Here is an 18,753-nt window from a genome sequence, read left to right as displayed (position 1 = left end):
ACTGAAATCATTTTTATCTTATAATTTTTTTAACCTAATAATATATTTGGTTTATGCACACTATAGGTTTTAACCCTAGAGTAGACCTTGTCCATTTCCATGCTAATTGTTTCCCTTTAATTAAAAAACATATAAAAAATAGTATTGTGTATTACTTTCAAACATGGCCGACCAAAAATATATTATTAATGATATTTTAGTAAAAAGAATAATATTTTTATTTAGATTTTATCTCTATTATATAATTATATTTATTTAAATATAATCATTATGGTTGTTGTAAGTTTTTTTATGTGTACATACAATTATCTGTAATGTCTAAGTAGTACTACGTACTGAATAAGTATCTCTTAAAAAGTTGCTTCATTTTGAATGAAAAATGAAGGGGAAAGTAAGCTATACTAAATGTGATCATATAAGATAATGATTAATAATCAATAAAGTCAACATGAGTACTTTGCACCGTGTGATGAAAAAATGATGCTTGTCTTAAAAATATTTGATGGGTTGGAGTGAATTAAGATTCATATATTTAAAAAAAAAAATAGAAGACTCACTTATTATAATTTTGTGTGTATAATTAACTTTAACAAATATTTAGTTTATGTTATATATTTTAAAACTACTTTACTACGCCCAAAAATATAATAATAAAATTTACTATTTTGAAAAATGAAATAAAGATTCAACCCGAAGTACGAATTTGAATGAGTAATATGTTTCTCTTATCTATAATTTGGTGTGTTTGCGTTTTATATTTTGTTGTTTTTAACGGAGGGTTTAATATTGTTAAACTCTTCATAACTAGTAAAAATAATATTGAATTTGAAATGTATAAGGGATGACCTTCTCATCCCTAAAAAGTTAGTCAATGGCGGTTTCGTTAAATTAATTCAATTTGGTACGTCATGCAATTGTTGCAACTTGCAAGCTAATAATTCAAGCTGGACATTTTTAATTCGTTGGACCTAATGTTGGAAATTTGGGATTTTTTATTCTAGAGAAAAAAATAGGAGACCATGATGCGGCATCAAAGGACTATGTTCTAGCTAAAACCATACTCCTAATATATTGTGGAGTTTAGGTAAAGGTCTTATTATTACTAATACGTGCTTTAAGAACAAATGATTCTTTTTTGGAAATTTTTTTTTAACTTTTTAAATTATTGAAAATCCAAATTCTTAAAATAATTTTCGTAAATTTGTATGATTAACATGTGTCTCTTAGAATGATATGGGTTTTCATGACACATGTTATATTCATCTTTATTTAAAATTAATGAGAAATAAAAACTGATTGATATCAAATGTTACATGGTTATGATAGGTTGGGTGTGTATGAACAAAAATTTATAGTGTGAAAAGAAAAGTAAATATATTGATTATATAAATATATATTTACTATTTTATTTTTAAAATTAGATATATTTTTAAATTATTGTTGATAAAATAAAAATAATTTATATTTGATTAATGTTTATGAAATATTAGTCTGAGAGACATATTATCATATTACTTAATAAAATTTTAAATGATAAAAAACTTTAATTAAATTATTATTATTATTGAAATTAAAATAAAAAATTAACCGTACAAATAAAATATAACTTGAACACTAAATCAATATAAAATAAATTTGAAGAATAAGACATACATTAAATTAAATTTGAAAGACTTTTCCAATACTTTTGCATTTATTTTACCAGCCCGATTATAAGTTGAACCCACCCAACAACAAGAAACATCTTGTCTGATTCATAGCATTTCAATAAACGCCATGCTTTTTTTGACGTAAAATAAAACCCATAATTAAATGGCATCGACACACAAGTTCAGGGTCGAAACAAATAATGCAAATCAAAACCAATAAAACTCCATTATTAATGTTATCTAGTGACAGACCGAGTGAGTGAAAATTACAAGAAAAAAACCTTTGAATAAAAAATACAAAAAAAAAAAAGAGAGTCGATTTAAACTTTAAAATTTTATTCATTTCAATCAAAAATAATTTATTTTAATTCCATATAAGTTTTTTTTAAGTATAAATTCTACATAAGTCTATTTAAATAAGAATAAAAATGAAGAAAAAAAATAATTATAACTCATTTATTCTATTTTATTTTAAAAATATTTAAACAATGAAATGAAATATATGTTTTACCCTATTGTAAGTCATTTATCTTTTCTGCAATATTCGTTTTAAAATATTAAAATAAAAGTTTAAATATGTTTTTAAAATGAATAGAATAGAATAAAATGAGGTGAAAATGAATAAAAACTTCACTTTATTGTTTGGATGTTTGGTGACCAATATCTCATTCTTGCTTGGGAAGAGAATGAAATAGACTAATATTTGTATCCTTTTCTACTCTTATTTTTAAATTAGAGAGTCAATTTAAACTTTAAAATTTTATTCATTTCAATAAAAAAAATAATTTATTTTAATTCTACATAAGTTGTTTTTAAGTATAAATTCTATATAAGTATATTTAAATAAGCGTAAAAAAAAATTATAACTTATTTATTCTTTTTCATTCTAAAAATATCTAAACAATGAAATTAAATATATGATTCACCTTACTGTACATCATTTATTTTATTTAAATTTAATTTAATTCAACATTTTTTTCTTTTTGGCATATTTAGCTTTAATATAAATCAAATTACTTTCATTATTTGGTTTTTAGTTAATACTCTTATACTGTTTTTTCTTCCTATCAAGAGATTTTGAAAAATCATCAATATTAACCACTACGATATAGCTCAGCAAACAATTGTCAAATAATGGATTGCGAATACTTAGATTATCATTATCATTGACACATTTAGATGCAAAAACTCCTCTCAAATTTGAAAAGAAGGCTTTTTTATTTCTGTTACGTTTGCAATAATTATTGATAAAAGTCAAAGACAATAATTGAAATATTTGTTCTCCAACAATATGTGTTTTCACATTAACAACTTCATGTTGTAATATCAAAAGTTATATTGAAAAAAGTTTTAAAATACTGTTAACAACAAAAGGGGAGATACAAACATTACTTTAATGATAATTTATGAAGAAGTATTCAAAATTTATAATAGACGCGTTTATGATAAGTGTTAATATTGTCTGTTAATCATTACACGACTTCTTTTCTTTTAACACTATAAATTTAAGTATTTTAAGATCAATCACATCTATAGACCGTATATGCACAAATTCACATTTTTATTTTTAACGAAAAATAAAAACTAAAAAGTTATATTAATCTTTTTAGACATATAAACCTCAGATATGTCATAAAAAAATACATGAAGTTCATTTAAAAGAATCTCCAAAATTATTACGTCATGAGAACTTTATTGTAAATTAAAATTAGCTAATTAATCAACACTTCTATTACCTTCTCGTCTTGTATGCTGGAAATGAACATGCCAAGACAAATTTGAAAGATCCTAAATTCAATGAACTAAAATGGGAGTGTTGCCATTCATCCTAACTTTCCATGTAAGCATATCAATCAAAAGTTGAGTCACTTTCTACTATGAGGTTGATAATCCATTGTCTTCGAGCCATATTAATGCATATGTACATGTATATGGAAGGCATCAAACGCTTCGATCTTCTGCGTAAAGCCTTTAAGCCAACGATCATTTGGGCGTCAAAGCAAACCCTCGCATCCTGCAAGTAGGGATTACAACACAACATACTCTTGCGAGTACTCACCTTAACTCGTCCTAATTTGGAAAAGAAATATTCGTTTTGAGTGGGCTTAAGTTTTTCTCGAATTTAAAACAGTGGGGTTGAAATGAATTTAAGGGTCTTGATGTTCGCTTAACACCTGAATCTGTTAATAATATTATTGTCATTTTTAAATTTTATATAGATGTACATATTTAATATTTTTAAAAATATTAAAATTATAATATCCCCTCTATAGAAAATATAATTTTAATATTTTTAAATTTTATTATATTAATTATAATTTTGAAAATTACTATATATATATGAGTGGAGGTGGGTGCGAGGCGGAGAAATTCAAATTATGTTGCGAGCGGGGATATAAATTTAAACTTCATACCTGATAAGAAATAAGGGTGGTTGTAGGTTTTCTTCGACTAGCTGGGTGCCAGGGTGGGGATGCAAAACCCATTCCCGCTTCACCCTATAGGTTGTAGCATACCTATCAACAAGGTCTATAGACTTCTTGTACATTTGATCGCACTTTAGTTGGACCCAGTTCTCAAGAGGACATTTCCATCATTGAGTCTTCCTCGATCAATGATAAGGACTTAAAATGAGTTAATTAGGAGGAAAAACAAAGAATATTTCAAGTCAAGACTTTATAATAGTTTTTAGTTTTATTTGTGTTTAATTTGAATTGTAATAATTTTAGTTAAGTGGTGTAAGCTCAATATGGATCTAGAGAATTGACTTTTGGCCCATTTTAAGAATAATGTAAATCCTTCTTTAAATACTTTATAACTGTCTCATTTTAGACAACTTTAAAATTAATTAGAATTAGTGAAATGTATCTCCTCTTTGAGTTCTTGGATTAGAACTTGCTTGAATCTTATCAATAGATTTCTTTACCATTGTGGCAATTCCATATTGGCTTATCAATCATCCTTGATTGTAGGGCCTTCTTCATCTTCTCCATCTAACTCATGTTTGTTTGTTTCTTTTCCTTTTTATTTTACCACTTTATCTAAAAAAATCACTTGATTAGATCTTCAATCTCATATGGAAGTACTCAGATCCACATCAATCAATCTTTGTAGCCACTTACTTGATCTCCTATGTCGATAATTAGTATAATGGAAGCCTTCTTCAAAGATATTTTAACGGATGGACCAGCACCCCACCACAATCTAATGTAAAGTAACAACATTTTCTAGACAAAAATAAAATAACAACATTTTTCATTAAAAACTAGTACTAGCAATGTCATAAAAAGAAGCTACAACATTATACACCAACACTTAAAAAATAATAATAATAATCCAAACTTGGTTAAAACATCATTTATCAATGAGGTTGCTCAATCATACATCTTGTCTCATTTAGTGATATGGACTAATATATTGCAAGTGCATTTGTTGGTGCTGGTGTGGCCCTTGTGGGAATACTCATCTCTTTTGACACTTTTGTATATAGACGATGTTTCCTCTCTCTCCCATACACAACCCAAAAGATCAAAGAAAACTTCACAGCAAAAGAGACCATTATTAATCCAACATAAATCCATCTAGTATAACGTCGTAGAGCAGGACAATGGTCGTTATATATGTCACTGAATGTTTCACGAACAAAGGTACAGTCTTGTAGGTCAATAAGGGATGGGGCATAATTGTATAAGGCGTTACCCACATTTATTGCAGCGGATATTTGGTTTGAGAATGTTGGGGTTAAACGCCCTTGGGTCATGCATATTTCTGTTGCTGAAACTTGGCACACGAAGTTACCATACACCTACATCACACGGAAACTAACATTAATTAAGCACAAATGCTAAAAATGTTTCGTCAACTGATTTGGTCGCATCACTCCAAATTTAATTTGGACCATAAATAAGATGGCTAACACAAGTTAAATATGTGCTTAATAGCGTCAATTGATTGTTATTGTAAATGAATATAATAAGATGTCGTCACTCATTAACCATCTACTGAATGCAATGACCTGAAAATAGTAGTTAATGACATTTAAAATTGTGATTAATCATATTCAATGAATGATTAATAAGTCACCGCACCTTACTATATTCATTAATCATAATTAACTCCATCTTTATACTCCGTTAACCATCTAATTTGTTGTCGAAATTTTATGTGAAATTTGTGTGTGAAAATAACTCAACTCTTAACACAAATGTTGTGCTCTATAGTATTTTTCATGTTTTATTAAGGTTAAGTTCAATTAACTTACCTGTGTTGCATTGCTTAGGTTCACTTCACCAGAATCACATTGTCTATCTGTCATGTCAGGATGAAAAGGATCACAGAGGAGAGGCATCAGGGGACCAGATTGATTGTAATACAGTGGCGTGAAATTGGGTGCAAAATTGATGTTAGAGACATTGGTAATAACTTGGTTCACCAAGTTGACTAGTTCAGAAGTAACTTCTTTGCTTCGTAACAATGTTTCTTGTGCAGTGGCTTTGTCCACACAGGGTAGAATATCGTCTAGTGCCGTATTTGCAGTAGGATATTGGATCCATTCATTCATGGCTACACATGTATCTGCTGTCACACTACCAATACAGGAAGAAAAAATAAACGGATTAGTTCCATATAATTAAAAGGAAAAAATAGTAGCAGGGACATAAGGTTGGCTTAGTGGTTCGGCTGAGGGAGTTCGGAGTGGAGTGATAAGAGGCTGCAGGTCCGATCTCCACCCTCAACAAAAATACTAACAATGTTAAATAATGTCTGAAGTGATTATTAAAATTTAAGGATATGACATTGTTGAATAATGTTCAAACATGATTACGATTTTTTTCTGCCATATTGTTGTCTATCAGCAATATAACAAGGTAAATAAAATGGAAAAACTATTGAAATAACTATTTTAGGGAAACTTACTTGTGGAGAATAAGGAACAAACCACATAAGATAAGGGTGCCAGTAACAAGAAACCATCCTGCGATTACCAAGCTGCAATTATTTATGTCAAAAAGCTTTTGATGAGAAAATGTGATGATAACAAGAGTTATGTTCAATAGCAAAGAATCACAAAATATCTCACTTACATATACACAAGTAGCTGCATGCCAAAAATTGAGAACACTGTAATAACAAGTCAGACCATAAATTAATACCACAGTAACAATTAAGAAATTAATTATGCATCTAAATTGGGATTTAGGGACTTACAAAATCCAAGAAACGTCAAGACTAACATAACTGCAGCTATTATGATAAGCGCCAGCCTCCTGTATTAGGATCACCATATTAATTTTAGAGATTAACTTTCATACACTTGTTAATGTAAATTATGCAATATATTGTGACAAATCATAAGCACTCATATGTATAATTTTAGACATAATTATGGTCAATGTCGAATATTTTGATGGTTATAATTCCCTGACAGTGCAAAAAACATTTACACTAATAGTGTATACAGATTAAATTCTTAGTTTTATGGAGCAAAAAAGAAACAAAATCAAATCAAATATCTTAACCGAAAAGCCTAATACTCAAATCATTACACAGAATCTAAGAGATCTTGTATGTTGTCTGAGTTCTCCTTTGTCTTATCAGAAATTGTAGCAACAGAAGCATTGATATCAGTTTCTGCGTCATCGATATCAGTTTGAACATTAGTAGGGAGAAAAACACGATCGATTCCGACCAGTTTAGCTTGAGCAAGGTAATCAGAAACATTCCTCAGTTTATCAACTGCAGAATCAGCTTGATATACAACATACTGCAATGTCGCAGTTGTGCTGCGATGAAAACTTCCTTGTCCAATATAAAGAACTGCACAACCAATCCTGATAAAACAGAAAGACATGTAATTTTGTAATGTAGATTTAAATAAACATGAAATGAGTAAAACAAAGGAAGAGAGAAAGACGTTTTACATTGTTGTAAATGTGAACAATATTAGAAGAATAAGGGAAAGTGTATAGTATGTTGATGAATAACCATAAGGCTCCCTTTTTCGACAGAAGTAAGAAACAATGAGAAGTAGTAAACATAAGCCAAAGCCCAAGAACCAGATTGTTGCAATGCTGAATATAGGAATTGCAGAATATGCCACAGACTGCATTCAATGAAAAGGCAAAATAGTGAGTGGACCTATATTTGTATGAAATTCAATATTAAGAAACAAAACTTAAACAAATAAAAATACACAACAACAAAAACAACAAGTAAGAAATGAGCAAGTAGAACTTAAACTATCATCTATTGTTGTTGTTGTCATAACTAGCAAAAACTAATAATATCTTTACCAATTCATACTTGCCATTGAAATAGGATGGTTCAATTTTAGGGTAAATAAACTAAAATACCCTTAAGAAACTAAGGTGATATTTGAAACCTTACCTTAACTTAAGTGAAAAGTAAAAGAGAAGAAAGGAGTAATAAGTATTTAATAGTGATCTTACAGCCCAATAATGATGGTCAGTGATATTCCATCCATTAGTGTACTTATTGAAGCCATCTAAAGGATCTTTTCTTCGTGTTCTCTCTGCAGCTAAGGGAAGTGGTGAGTTCTCGTATGGTGCCGCAGCTATTTCATACAACCGATAAAATACTACACCATTTCCCTCATTTTCATTCCCTACAAAAATTAAAAAAATAAAATAAAATAAAAAATACAAAACTTTTCTGCTTTACATTTTAGCAAAAAGAAAAGTAAAAGCAAGGAGTGAGTGAGAACAGGTATAATATCCAGTCAGTGAGAAGTGTTAGTGAAGTAGTAATACCTGAAGTGAGTTGTGTCTGAGAATGTGATAACAAAGAAGAAGTGGAAGAGTGAAACAATAAGGAGAAAAATGTGACAGAAAAACAAAAAAGAAGTAGCCGGCGGTAACAAAACATTATGTTGGAGAAAGAGTGGTGTGTGTGTAGAGTGTAGAGTGTAGAGTGTAGAGTGTATTCTTCTGAACTCTGTGAGTGTGTTGTGTGTGTGTGGTTTGGGAAGAGAACAGAGCTAACGGTTGGAAAACGTGACCTCTTTGAGAACGGCGTTTGACCCCACCATTACCAAATGCCCGCGATAATTTTAATCAAACATATTTACGGAGCACCTCCATATAAAATAGTGTTTCCAAAAACGGTGTTAAACCAAAATCCTTAGAGGAATTTTCGATTATTTTGTGATGCTCATCAAATTACAAATGACAATATGGATTTGTAAAATCATGTATTAGCACTCTAGTCTTATTGGTTTTTGGCTATAGTCCTTCAAAACAAATTTTTATTCTTAAATAGTTTCGTACTTTTGTTTTTTTAATATGAAAAAATTTAAATTGAATTGGATATCAAAGTCGATGAAGTAATTAAGTTGTTCCGTAGGGAGGACAAGAAAGATAAACGGTGCAACGTTAATTGATTGGGCTCATTCCCCAATGCAATTTCAGTACCACTTTTGACTTCAATGCAAAAGTGTTGAACAATTTTTGTGTCCTTGCCCTAATTTGCCCCTTCTTTTTATGCTCGAACGAACTCAATGGTCTGGAAAAATGTTCCTTTCCCCACCCAATCACAACCTTTCTTTGTTCTTTACAAATTACAAGAAACAAAATTGGACTCTATCTTCCTTCTAGTTTTGAAGAATTTTACACATCAAAAATGTTACTTGGATATAAATTTTTTGACGCAATAATAAGATACTTGATGTATTATTTACATATACATTTTTTGCGATAAGTATACATATATTATTTTGTTAATTATTAAAATAAGAACTATTTATTATTTATTTTATTTATTGTAAATTGAGTGAAATAGTTTGATATCTGATCAATCATGTAGAATATTTTATTAAATAATAAAATATAAATTATTAACTACTTGATTAATAAAATTATAACTTATAAAATGATAGATGTATTAGATATTTTACTAACTACTTTGAGTATTTTACTAACCACTAACATGAAAATAATTAATTAGTTAAAGTACTTCACTTTTTAAATTTTTTGATAATTTTTTATAAGATATTTTCAATTATATTATTTATTTATTTATTAACTTACATCTAATTATGTTATATATTATTTTTGTAATTTATAATAAATATTACAATAAAAAATAAAATTAATTATTTATCTTCAAAAGTAAATTAATAAAACAATTCTAATTATCAATAAATTTAATACATCAATTTTGTTAATTCTCAAAATTTATCAATGAAGATTTATATATATACAGTGACAAAAGATCCTACTATTAAATTAGATGATGAGGAATCAATGAAGATTTATATATACACAATGACAAAGATCCAAGCTAATTGAATGATCGATTAAAATATGACGTTACTAAGTAAAGTGATATTATTTCGCTCACGTTTAAGCTGCAAAGAAGAACATAGTCACTTTAACAATTGATTTTACAACTCTTTCTTCTTTCAATTTCCTTCTTCCAGATTCAAAATTCAACAACAATGTATAAGGTAGCAAAAGCATCAAAATAGGAATCGACGTCATAAAACTCACAAAAAAATGAGTGTCAAGAAACTCCTTTTCGTTCTACGTGTCGACGATCATCAAAGTCTTCTCAATCACGTCAATTAATTCGTCCAAGGTATCCTCGAAGGCCAGACACGTGTCCTTGCTACCGAAAATGATATATCAATTTTATTATTTGATACATCATTTAATTTTTATTAAATAATAATTTATAAACCAAAATAAAATAAAAATATTTCACTTTTTCATCTTCTTTCCCTCTCCTACCCAACTTACCTCCACCACCTTCATTTCCTCCTCAATTTGTCTCTCTAAAGTGGAGTATTCAAAATGATTGGAACATCAATTTAAATAACCTTTTCTTCATACTTTTTTAAAATTTCTAGATTAGATATATTTTTGTACAATACGAAATTGTAAGACCAAATGTGTAGGTTTTGTTAGCACATTTGTTTGTTTGTAAATGAATTTGGTGCTAAGAATTACTATTTAGATGCATTATTGAGGAGCAGATGGTGATGGAGAGGGTTGAGGAAAAATGTTGATGTTGAGAATCAAGCGAAGGTTGTCGTGGCAGAAAGTAAGATGAAATTAAGGGAAGGACAAACGCTGCAGAATCCGCCGAAAATTCATGCAGAGAGGAGTGAGGAGTCAAGTGAAGGTTATTGATATCCTTGCATTAATTATTTAATGTTGTGGAACATTTTGATATAAATTATAGGTAAAGGTACTAATTATATTTCTATTGTTATACATAAGATCAAAAAAGTTAACCCAACTTAAAGTTAATGTTGTATGGTTATAAGATCAAATATATTGTGTTTAAGCGTACACATAAAATAAATATTTTTAAACATCAACAAGAAATTAATTTTTTTTTATTATTAGAAAAAGTGTATTTTTTGTGTGCACTTAATTGTTATATATTTGACTGATACTTTTCTTTATAATTAAGAATGGAGGGAGTATCTTTGCTTTTTTATTTTAAAAAAAACTTCACTCCTTTATTATATGCAAATTTTGTACTAGCAATAGAATAAATATTCATTTTATATGAAGTTATATCATATTGTGTGCAATCACTCTATCTCAACCATTTGATTCAAATTTTATGATTTAAATTTTTGTTTAAAAAAAATCATGAAATGCACAATTTTTAATGTAGATTTTCTATCACAATTTTTCTTAAAAAAATCAGAATCTATCATAAAATTTAGATTGTTTAATCGTGGTCGGCCAACAAAAAAAATATGATTTTATCTTGTAACAATTAGAGTTGTACGTACGTTTGATTAAGTTAGGTTTAGCCAAAATTGAAACCGTGTAAGAAACACTAGGATGGATCTGGTAAAAAACTCGCATGTTATTATAATACTAGGTTGGGTCAAACCGCTCCTTTTCGAGTTGGATTGGATATTGCGTTACCCATATTCTTTATTTTTAATTTAATTGTTAATGATAGATTATCATATTATTTCCAAAAAAAATGACACAACCTTAATTTTTTAGTGTAACCGATTTTCACTATTTTTTTAGCAACTAATATATATAAACATACAATTAATAAAAATATCAAAATTATAAAATTCATCAAAAAATACTTCCATCGCAAAAATTATTATAACCAAAGTTGCAAAGTTTCTAAAATTACACAAAATATTTATAAGCATTTTATCCAAAGTGCAACATTCTAAAGTAACCAAATAATTTTTAATAACTGAGTGACTTAGATAAAGCGTGTTGGTCTGACTTTACCCAATATTCAAATTCTTTAAGCAGTTTTCTATATTGTGAATTCGAATCACCCATTTACATTCATTTACCCTACCTAAACCGTTTTCTAGATCGATCCAGGTTGTGGCCAACCCATGTACAGCCATAGCAACAATGCATCTATTCCAAATTCAGTTAACCCGTCATAATTAAAGTTTTTGACATAAATGTGATCTTATTACACTATAATAAACTATCAACCTTTTCATTTTTAAAAAATGAATCAGTTGATTAAAACTTCACAAGTGGGTTTAATTTGAAGTATTGGCTATAATAATATAACAATTCTGGACCATTTCTTTGTCAATTAAATTTATGGACAGTATCGGTACAAGAAGCAAACTGGGAGCTATACAAGAACCGAAAAGAAGCAGAAGCAGTTCCATTTGAGAAAAAGGAGGCAGAAGCAGATAAAAGAAAGAAGCAGAGGGAATAATAGCAGTTGGTTAAGCTCGAGGAGAGTGTATAACAACACTTCTTGGAGGAAACTACTCCGCTCTAAGAGACTTATGATGATAAATGGTGGCATGTTTCAAGAAATTGCTAAGATTAACGCTGATGGAATACGTGGATTTGAGCCTAAGATTAGTATTTGGACTAATGGTGGAGAAATAACAGAATGTGGTGGTGCTATGGGTATGACATGTTGCCATCTCTGTTTAAGACAGTCCATGAACAAACGGGAGTGTTGCCACCTCTCCTTTTTAGGTTCTTTTTTTTTTGGTACAGTAGGATTTAAATTTATATTCACTGTAAAAACATGTTTAATTATTCTTTTTAGGATTTCAGTTTCTTTGTTAGATTATAAATAATATTTAATATTAGTTATTTCATTAAACATTGATCGGAAGCCATTATATATCAAAAAAGTTAATATAATTTGTTTTTACTAATCAATGTAATATTTATCACCACAATTCTCAACTTAATAAAGTCGATAATGTGTGGTTAGAAAAGGATCCAACCCAAATAGTTAGCATGCCCTCAGATATAGAAGATATAATAACCCAACAAATTAAATTAGCCCTTACAACATAATACACATTAAATTAGCCCTTACAACTAATACACATCAATGCTACCTCTAATGTTAAAAACATCCACATACATTCACTTTAAGAAAATCTACATCATATTTTGATTGCCTCTCTGATGCGGGGGTACCTATGAGCCCATCTAGAGAAACCTGCACAACAATGAAGAGTTAAAGAACAAGAAATAACTTTTAGAAAGTCTTTAATGCTCTATAACTAAATACATAGATACTGACCAGCAGATATAATCTCAGATAGATCCATATCCGTTTTCGTGTCCTGCAATACATTATAACAAACAAGCAAGGGTTTAGTCAGCTTTCAGAAGGGCTATTTAGAATGAAAGAGTATGTAAGTTCCAACTGTATAAAATGCATAACAGAAGGAAATGATGTTAAAACCAAATGTAGTAAGTGGTAACACGTGATAGTCCCCAACAACGATACTAGTTCTTTACTCGTTGATAATATATTTATTCATTCATCCATATAATTCACATAGTAACATGTTTTATTGAGCTTATTACATTATAAATAATGATGTTTTATCAGATCAGATGCCTGACAAGTTTATATATAATCAAGTTAGTCTCTGAGCTACTTCTAAAAAAGATTGAGAATAGTTTAGGACTATTTATCACACTTCAATAATTTGAAGGTTTGTTCAAAAATCTTTCTTCAATACGCTGCAGAAACTAATGAAGTGGCTACATCTACGTTTAACAGGAAAATGTTTAAGTGGTCCTACTTGAAATCAGGCAGACATGTCAACAATTTGAATAGCTCTTTCGATAAAATATTAGGTCACACTACATATGTGATGTGATGGGATGACAAAATAGAGAGAGGGCGAGCTGAAAGGATTTTCAAAATTAAAGGATAATATCACATCAGTTTAGCGCAACAAATATTGTACTATATGGAGTAAAAAGACATATAAATATACATATTAAAGATGATGTTGGGAATAACATGTAATAACACTAGAGATAAGATAATGAATGAAGGTTATTTTGATACGAATCAATATACGAAGATTAGGGAAGAGGTAATATTGAAGCAAAAATAAATAACTTAATGATGATTCCTACCAGCATTCTGCAACAAAATCTTCTGAGTCAACTCAACAGTATAACTTTATAAAAGTTTAATTTTACATATACTGAAAGGGAATTTGTTCACCTGTTCTGATGAAGCCAAACATCTTGCAATGAGCTGATAAAGACTGCTAAGAGTGCCATGGTTAAAATTGGGAAGGTTTAAAAGAGCCTCTTCGGATGTATAATCAAATATCAGTGCACAAATGCTTGAAGCCATCATCATACTTGATATGTCATCAGTATTTTCTACAAACCATGTTTAAAACAACTGCTTTACTACATAATTTCAATTCAATATACAATAAACAAATAAACATTGAGAATTAACACTGACGGTATTTGCCAAATTTAAAATCGCTGAAAGAAGGATAAGTTAGCAACATTTGTAAAATTTATTTTGTTTGGAAGCATTTAATCCATGCATTAGGATTTTTCCAATTTTAAGAATCATACTTTTCTCTTGGGTCCTATAATAAGAACAAGACCAAACATAGCCACTTAGGGTCAGTTTACTTCGTAAAAACACTGTCCGTTTTCATTTTCTAAAATTTGTGTTAATATTACTTGCTAACAAAGATGTGAGACTCATTTAATGTTTTCACCAAGTACATGGAACCTTAATATCCCAGGAAAAGGTTGGGGTTAACTCCAAAATCCCCACTCTTCGATTAGTGCTCACGTAGTGAAACTTATGAAAGGAAGCTAAAAACAACTAATGAGCATTTAATAAGTTGTTTTTCATAAGTTCTTCCGAACACTTACAAAAGTTTTTATAAGACAAGACCAAATACTCTTCCAAAATCCAAAACCTCTCGGTTCTTGATCATGGTATATCTTAGCACAACTGAATGATGCCCTAGGTTTCACCTTTCAAGATTCAATTTTGTGTTTTTTTTTGGTGTTTTGGTTGTCACAAATTAACTTCGCTCTCGCTCATTAATATTTGATGACATAAATACTAGTTTTGACATCAAAAGTTGTACTCATTCTTCAGCCCATATCACCCAAACGGAAACAACGATGAAAATATTGAACAAAGTTAGCACAATTTCTATTGCACTGAGGAACAGAAAACATCATAAAAGCGCAACTATGATTGGCTTTACTTGCAATCATAGAACAACTTCGGGTACTATCTCTTCTACTAAATCTCTAGACTTATAACTTTGCATCCGCTCACAAATCGATTTAATTCTTGTTAATGATGTCCATGTGCTGTAATGATTTTGATCCTAATGCTACTCCTTACACTTGCAGCAGATAACTTATCGTTTTTAAAATATGCATGTAAACAAGAACATAAACAAGCAAATAATTTGATCATATATGATAGCGCAAAATGAAAACACTAATTCTGATAGAAGCTACCAAGTACGTACCTGACCAATAAGCCAATGCTTTAAGAAGATCAACAAAAGCTGATTCATGTAACATCAACCGCACTTTGTCTTTCTACGGTCCAAAAGGTGCAACTTTTGTCAGGATTTTGCATAACTAATAATAGTATATCACAAGGCTGGTTATTAATAATGAGAACATCACCTTCAGTAGAAGGTTCATTATTGTATCACATGCCAAGAAGACACAACCATCATCCTCAACCATATAACCACTTGATCCAATTAATTTACTGAAGCAATCTAAAACCTGTAAATAGACCCATTATATTGAGCCAAACAAAAAAACTGTTAGTAATTTTATGAAATGATACTGTTGCAATAAATGCAAAATTCATGTTAGTATATAAACAATACAATATAAATAAAACTATGCAATGAGCAAGTTACCATTACCATTTTGTTGATTTACTCGTAAAGGTCCTCCTTTAAGTTAAAATGAAGTTATAAACTGACCAAAAAAAGATGGAAGAGGAAACAAAGGCTAAAATATAAATATTAAAACCAGATAATAACTTACAGCATTAAGTCCTCCACATGAAGCCAGAGCTTTGCATCCTTCAACCTCCATAGTAATTTGACATAACAAAGGTAGCAGAAAGCAGACAGAGTGGAAGGGCCTGCAGCAAACAATTTATTTAAGCAAAAGCTATTCATGCCCCAAAATACACACTGAGCAAAAGATTTACAAATAACTGTCTATTATTAAAGATACCTTTGCTCATCTGCACCTTCAATAGATAGCATATACCCTAAAATATCTCGAACCTTTTCCTTGCATGCAAGCGGTGCTTCTGCTAGATAGCTGAAACAAATACACAATAATAGTTCTTAAATCGTAATAATTCCTCTCAAAATTTAAGTTAGATTTCAAAAGAAATGACAAAAACCTCAACGAAGGTTCAAGTTTCAACCATCATATCATACACTGTGCATCAAATATAAGAGATTTGTTTTGGTTTTAACCCTCCGGTTCCAAGGGACCTTAGGAATCCAGAGTTCAGTCAGAAGGTAAATAAACCCTTGCCAAGAATTGTTCTACCCAGGATTGAACTCGGATTCTTCCGAACTATTCGTCTTTAACTGAAGTATAGTCATATAAATCATTTCTTGACCCTTTAAGCTTTCGGTTCTTGGCATGCTATCAAGACTTAAATTTCAAGCTTGAACTACTCTTGCATGAAGAGTGAGTGAAATATAAAAGCAATCTTCAAACTCCACCTAATATAAGCTTCTAGAATAGTTAATCAGTGACCAAAACCACCTCTTCTAGTTCTCTGGAGGATGGGCATGGAGATTGAAGAAACAATGAAGTATTTAACATTAGCTAAGATTTTCGTACAGTTTACAATTAGCCTCAGGAAAATAGATAAAACTTGTGTTTATCCTTTCCTGATGCAACCATTTTAAGATAGAATAACAAAATCTTAATCGGAGCATGAACAACACCAGGTTAAAATGTCTATCATTTTTGTGACTGCCATTCAACATCACGTGCTAAATTAATAAATTGGATAAAAATGTCTGACACGTTATTAGAAGTTTAAAATTAAATCATTCAAGGGAATAGTAAAATGTCAATACATAATCTCGCACCTATCCATCCGGTGCTAAATGTACAGGTAATGAAAAGAGGCAATGTTAAATATCATACCTCCCAATAATTCGCACTGACGCAAGCAAATCATCCCCTTTCTTTTGGCCATGTACCTGTATAATTTCACCATTATACATTGCTGAGATATATTAAGTGTTAAAGTTATCTTAGAAAACTAATTATCGCCAGCAGAATCACCTTTGCATCTTCTAAATACTCTAGCACAACAGCAATTGTCTCATTAAGTTGTAGAATCAGCTTTGTTAATGTGCCTTCATCGAGGACATTCCCTATAGAGCATTAGTGAAGAAAATACATTATATCAAATACACAAGAAAAAGCCCACAATTTCCAAGTCTCAAATATGAGATGAGAATCACATTTCAAGAAATCAAGATTGCAATAAAAGAGATTAAACACATTGTCTATACAAATAGGGAAAAGTATAACTAGTAAAACCAAAATTTGCACAATATTAACCATCACCAAAGATAACAGGGAAAAAACAGAAAAAAACTGAGCACCAACCGACCTGTAGGGGTGTAAATATTCAGTTTGGTTCGAATTTTAAGAGAGAAAATCTGAACCAATCAAAATTAGTTGGTTTGGTTTTTGCAACAAATTCTCACGAAATCCAAACCAAACCAAATCAATGAAAGAACCGGATGGTCTGGTTAAGCTCAATCGGGTTGACAATTATAAAAACTTATTTTAAAAAATCTAAAAATTAATTTTATTAAAAACACTATAGATTATTTTTTTGCTATTAAAGCAAGTATATAATTTATAATAAAGAAACATTGATTAAAATATATATGAATATAACATACTTTTTAAGATAATACTATTAATATAGTGTGAAATAAAATAAATAGCAATAAAGTATAATGGTTTGGTTCGGGTTTCATGAGATTGGTTTTGAATGGCGTGGAATCGATACTCGAACCAATAGGGTTAGGATTTTAATGGTTTGGTTTGGTTTACATCCGAACATGAAAAAAAAAAAAAAAAAGAACAATTTATCACAATGGTTTGGTTCATACTATTTGGCCCTAAATGTTGAAGAACAACATAGATTGTGTTAGAATATTTTTATTAGTTATTATTCTTATCACATCACATTAATGCACAGGAGTATTTTTCAGTCTTTTATCTCTGTTTTCCTCTTACTTTACCTAAATACCTTTAATTTCAACAGTATGATAACAAATGAGATTGAATTTGAACAAATGGGCCATTTTTTGAGTTACTATTATTTTTCCTAAAAGTGGAAGACAAAAATTGCATTTAAAGGCCAAGTGAATGGCAGAGTATATACCATCATTTTCACCAACATTTGAAATGAGTTTTATTATCTTCTCAACCAAAGAGTAGGCAACAGCCACATTTCGTTGCTTAAGAGAATATGCCTCAGCAGTAGCTGAAGTATCTTGAGGCGCTTCATATTTTAAATAGGCTAACTCATTCAGAAGAACAGCAATTTCAACCCTCGACTGCTCCAGCACAAGCAACAGACACCTAAAAAGACAATGTGTGAGAAAAAAACACTAAAACATCAACAAGCACTCATGCATGGACTTAAAAGTTAGCATTTAAAAGGCAAAGTTTACATGTCAGCTGGAGTTGGATCTTGTGTGTCATTAGTGTTTACTTGGCTAATCAACCAATCTTCCCCGAATATGGAAACCATACACTCAGCTAAAATGAGAGCCTGAAGCCTTTCA

The 18,753-nt window shown here is 29.9% G+C and overlaps 2 protein-coding genes and 1 pseudogene across 2 annotated transcripts in view; 1 reads left to right on the top strand and 2 right to left on the bottom strand.

The window, feature by feature from the left end:
• Nucleotides 1–4,887: 4,887 nt before the first annotated feature.
• LOC101505453 (uncharacterized) lies at nt 4,888–8,692 on the bottom strand. The gene is made up of 9 exons (XM_004501303.4): nt 8,420–8,692; nt 8,099–8,274; nt 7,571–7,752; nt 7,196–7,480; nt 6,858–6,916; nt 6,734–6,770; nt 6,567–6,638; nt 5,911–6,235; nt 4,888–5,454 (listed from the first exon to the last, which is right to left on the bottom strand). The coding sequence occupies exons 1-9, from the start codon at nt 8,532–8,534 to the stop codon at nt 5,059–5,061; spliced, it is 1,647 nt and encodes a 548-aa protein (XP_004501360.1). The 5' UTR covers nt 8,535–8,692; the 3' UTR covers nt 4,888–5,058.
• A 1,863-nt stretch (nt 8,693–10,555) lies between these two features.
• On the top strand, nt 10,556–12,763 carry LOC101503212 (flotillin-like protein 2; annotated as a pseudogene).
• A 130-nt stretch (nt 12,764–12,893) lies between these two features.
• The window catches only part of LOC101505786 (uncharacterized), a 9,420-nt gene continuing 3,560 nt past the window's right edge, over nt 12,894–18,753 (bottom strand). The window contains exons 9-19 of the mRNA XM_073369395.1: nt 18,640–18,753; nt 18,348–18,547; nt 17,228–17,319; nt 17,087–17,142; nt 16,148–16,237; nt 15,953–16,052; nt 15,578–15,682; nt 15,415–15,487; nt 14,118–14,281; nt 13,173–13,215; nt 12,894–13,088 (exon numbers count right to left, since the gene is read on the bottom strand). The exon at nt 18,640–18,753 is cut by the window's right edge and continues 6 nt beyond it. Of these exons, the coding sequence (XP_073225496.1) occupies nt 13,033–13,088; nt 13,173–13,215; nt 14,118–14,281; nt 15,415–15,487; nt 15,578–15,682; nt 15,953–16,052; nt 16,148–16,237; nt 17,087–17,142; nt 17,228–17,319; nt 18,348–18,547; nt 18,640–18,753 (1,093 nt within the window). The 3' untranslated portion in view covers nt 12,894–13,032. The remainder of the gene's footprint in view (nt 13,089–13,172; nt 13,216–14,117; nt 14,282–15,414; nt 15,488–15,577; nt 15,683–15,952; nt 16,053–16,147; nt 16,238–17,086; nt 17,143–17,227; nt 17,320–18,347; nt 18,548–18,639) is intronic.

Source organism: Cicer arietinum, chromosome 5 (genome assembly GCF_000331145.2).
Source record: "Cicer arietinum cultivar CDC Frontier isolate Library 1 chromosome 5, Cicar.CDCFrontier_v2.0, whole genome shotgun sequence".
NCBI lineage: Eukaryota > Viridiplantae > Streptophyta > Magnoliopsida > Fabales > Fabaceae > Cicer > Cicer arietinum.
Note: the sequence above shows the minus strand (reverse complement) of the source record. Positions and strands in the feature narration are given on the sequence as shown.

What these genes read in the sequence shown, in the direction of transcription:
- LOC101505453 (XM_004501303.4), bottom strand. Translation starts at nt 8,534, where the DNA reads ATGTTTTGTTACCGCCGGCTACTTCTTTTTTGTTTTTCTGTCACATTT. An exon ending in TTGTTCACATTTACAACAAT is followed by an intron (nt 7,481 to 7,570) that starts GTAAAACGTCTT and finishes CTGTTTTATCAG; the next exon opens with GATTGGTTGTGCAGTTCTTT. An exon ending in CTTGACGTTTCTTGGATTTT is followed by an intron (nt 6,771 to 6,857) that starts GTAAGTCCCTAA and finishes TTGTTATTACAG; the next exon opens with TGTTCTCAATTTTTGGCATG.